Source organism: Protobothrops mucrosquamatus, unplaced genomic scaffold, assembly GCF_001527695.2.
Source record: "Protobothrops mucrosquamatus isolate PMUCROS unplaced genomic scaffold, P.Mucros_1.0 scaffold3155, whole genome shotgun sequence".
NCBI classification, from domain to species: domain Eukaryota; kingdom Metazoa; phylum Chordata; class Lepidosauria; order Squamata; family Viperidae; genus Protobothrops; species Protobothrops mucrosquamatus.
Genome location: NW_015389155.1, coordinates 103351 through 105734, shown reverse-complemented (window position 1 = coordinate 105734; position 2384 = coordinate 103351). Strand labels below are relative to the sequence as shown.

At 43.0% G+C, this 2384-nt stretch overlaps 1 protein-coding gene across 1 annotated transcript in view; it reads left to right on the top strand.

Annotated features, from left to right (window-relative positions):
* The window catches only part of P2RX5 (purinergic receptor P2X 5), a 30912-nt gene that overhangs the window by 17458 nt on the left and 11070 nt on the right, over positions 1 to 2384 (top strand). Inside the window, exon 5 of the mRNA XM_015826501.1 lies at positions 2123 to 2219. Within this exon, the coding sequence (XP_015681987.1) occupies positions 2123 to 2219 (97 nt within the window). The remainder of the gene's footprint in view (positions 1 to 2122; positions 2220 to 2384) is intronic.

Sequence of the window (2384 nt, the reverse complement as noted above, 5' to 3'; positions counted from 1 at the left end):
GCATCACCACCAGATGGATCCGTAGCTGGCTGACCGGCCGTACTCAGCGTGTGGTCCTCAATGGAACCGCATCTACATGGAGGGAAGTGTGTAGTGGGGTGCCCCAGGGCTCTGTTCTGGGCCCAGTGCTCTTCAACATCTTCATCAACGATCTGGATGAGGGGATAGATGGGGAACTCATCAAATTTGCAGACAACACTAAGCTGGCAGGAATAGCCAAAACTGCAGAAGACAGGCTTAGGATACAGGAGGATCTGGACAGACTTGAACACTGGGCGCTATATAACAAAATGAAATTCAATGGTGAAAAAAGTAAGGTTCTACATTTAGGCAAGAAAAACCAAATGTACAGGTATAGTATAGGGGGTACCTTGCTCAATAGTAGCAACTGCGAGAGGGATCTCGGAGTCCTAGTGGAAAATCCCTTAAATATGAGCCAGCCATGTGCTGCAGCTGCCAAAAAGGCCAACACAGTGCTAGGCTGCATTAACAGAGGGATAGAATCAAGATCACGTGAAGTATTAATACCACTTTACAATGCCTTGATAAGGCCACACTTGGAATACTGCATCCAGTTTTGGTCACCACGATGTAAAAAAGATGTTGAGGTCCCTTCCAACTTTATCATCATTATTATTATTATTATTATTATAAACAAACAAACAATAAATAAATAAATTACTGCTTTCATGATAGCATCCACCATCACATAGGGGTAGTCCTCAAAGTATGGCCACAATTGAGCCCAAAATTTATGTTGCTAAGTGAGACATTCGTTAAGACATTTGGTCACCACGATGTAAAAAAGATGTTGAGACTCTAGTCTAGAAAGAGTACAGAGAAAAGCAACAAAGATGATTAGAGGTCTGGAGGCTAAAACATATAAGGAACGGTTGCAGGAATTGGGAATGTCTAGTTTAATGAAGAGAAGGACGAGGGGGGACATGATATCAGTCTTCCAATATCTCAGGGGCTGCCACAAAGAAGAGGGAGTCAAGCTATTCTCCAAAGCGCCTGAAGGCAGGACAAGAAGCAATGGATGGAAACTGATCAAGGAGAGAAGCAACCTAGAACTAAGGAGAAACTTCCTGACAGTGAGAACAATTAACCAGTGGAACCACCTGCCTCCAGAAGCAGTGAATGCTCCAACACTGGAAGTTTTTAAGAAGAGGCTGGACAGCCATTTGTCTGAAATGGTATAGGGTTTCCTGCCTGAGCAGGGGATTGGACTAGATGATCTCCAAGGTCCCTTCCAACTTTATTATTATTATTATTATTGAGTTTTTGCTCCATTTTATGACTTTTTTTGCCAAATTTTGCTAAGTGAATCACTGCAGTTGTTCAATTAGTGACATCTGGCTTCTTCCCCATCGACTTTGCTTACAAGAGGGTTGCAAAAGGGGATCACATGATCCCAGGACACTGCGACTATCATAAGTACGAGTCAGTTGCCAAGCCTCTGAATTTTGATCATATGACCCTGGGGACGCCACAATGGTTTTAAGTGTAAAAAATGGTTATAAGTCACTTTTTTCCAGTGCTGTTGTAACTTCCAACGGTCAACTGGCGTAAGTTGAGGACTAGTGGCATATGAAGGGAGGGGTGTCAAAAAAGTCCAAATGGAGTTTGCAATGGTGTGATTGCAACTCCATTCATTTGTTGCATGTACTGTGTTCAGTGGTGACCACCATTTTGTCTTTTTTTGACATGTCCACCTACATGCCTTCCATTATCCCCCTTCCTATATATATGTAGCACCACAGACCAAACAAAGTGTACCATCACCATGTGCTTTACTGCTTAACTCTTTTAACTATAACAGGAAACTGAAGACTCTACTTAGGACGAAAGATTTACAGGGATAGGCAACTTTGGCTCTTTCATGACTCGTGGACTTCAACTCCCAGAATTCCTGAGACAGCATGGCTCAGCTTGGAAACCTCTTCCTTTCCCCTCAGCATGGCTGGCTCAGGAATTCTGGGAGTTGAAGTCTACGAGTCATAAAAGAGCCAAGGTTGCCTACCCCCATAGATCCAAACTTGTAAACACTGCCATCTACTGGCTGAATACTATTGTAATTGTTGCACAAAAATACATTCCACCATTTTGTTTCCTCCAACAGGTATCAAGACAGGACTCTGTATAAAAATCGGGAACAATATCAGCGGGACGTGCGAAATCCTAGCTTGGTGTCCGGTGGAGAAGAAAGACAGAACAAAGTTAGTTCTAAAAAAAAACCAAAACAGCTTTTCCATAGAAGCTGAGGCCTTGAATGCTAGAATTGGGAGGGTCGCAGCCCACAGACTGGGGGACCCCTGGTCTAAGGGATGTAACTAAAATCCCATTTGATTCTACTCAAGTATTAAGTAATTCAGTTAACCAAT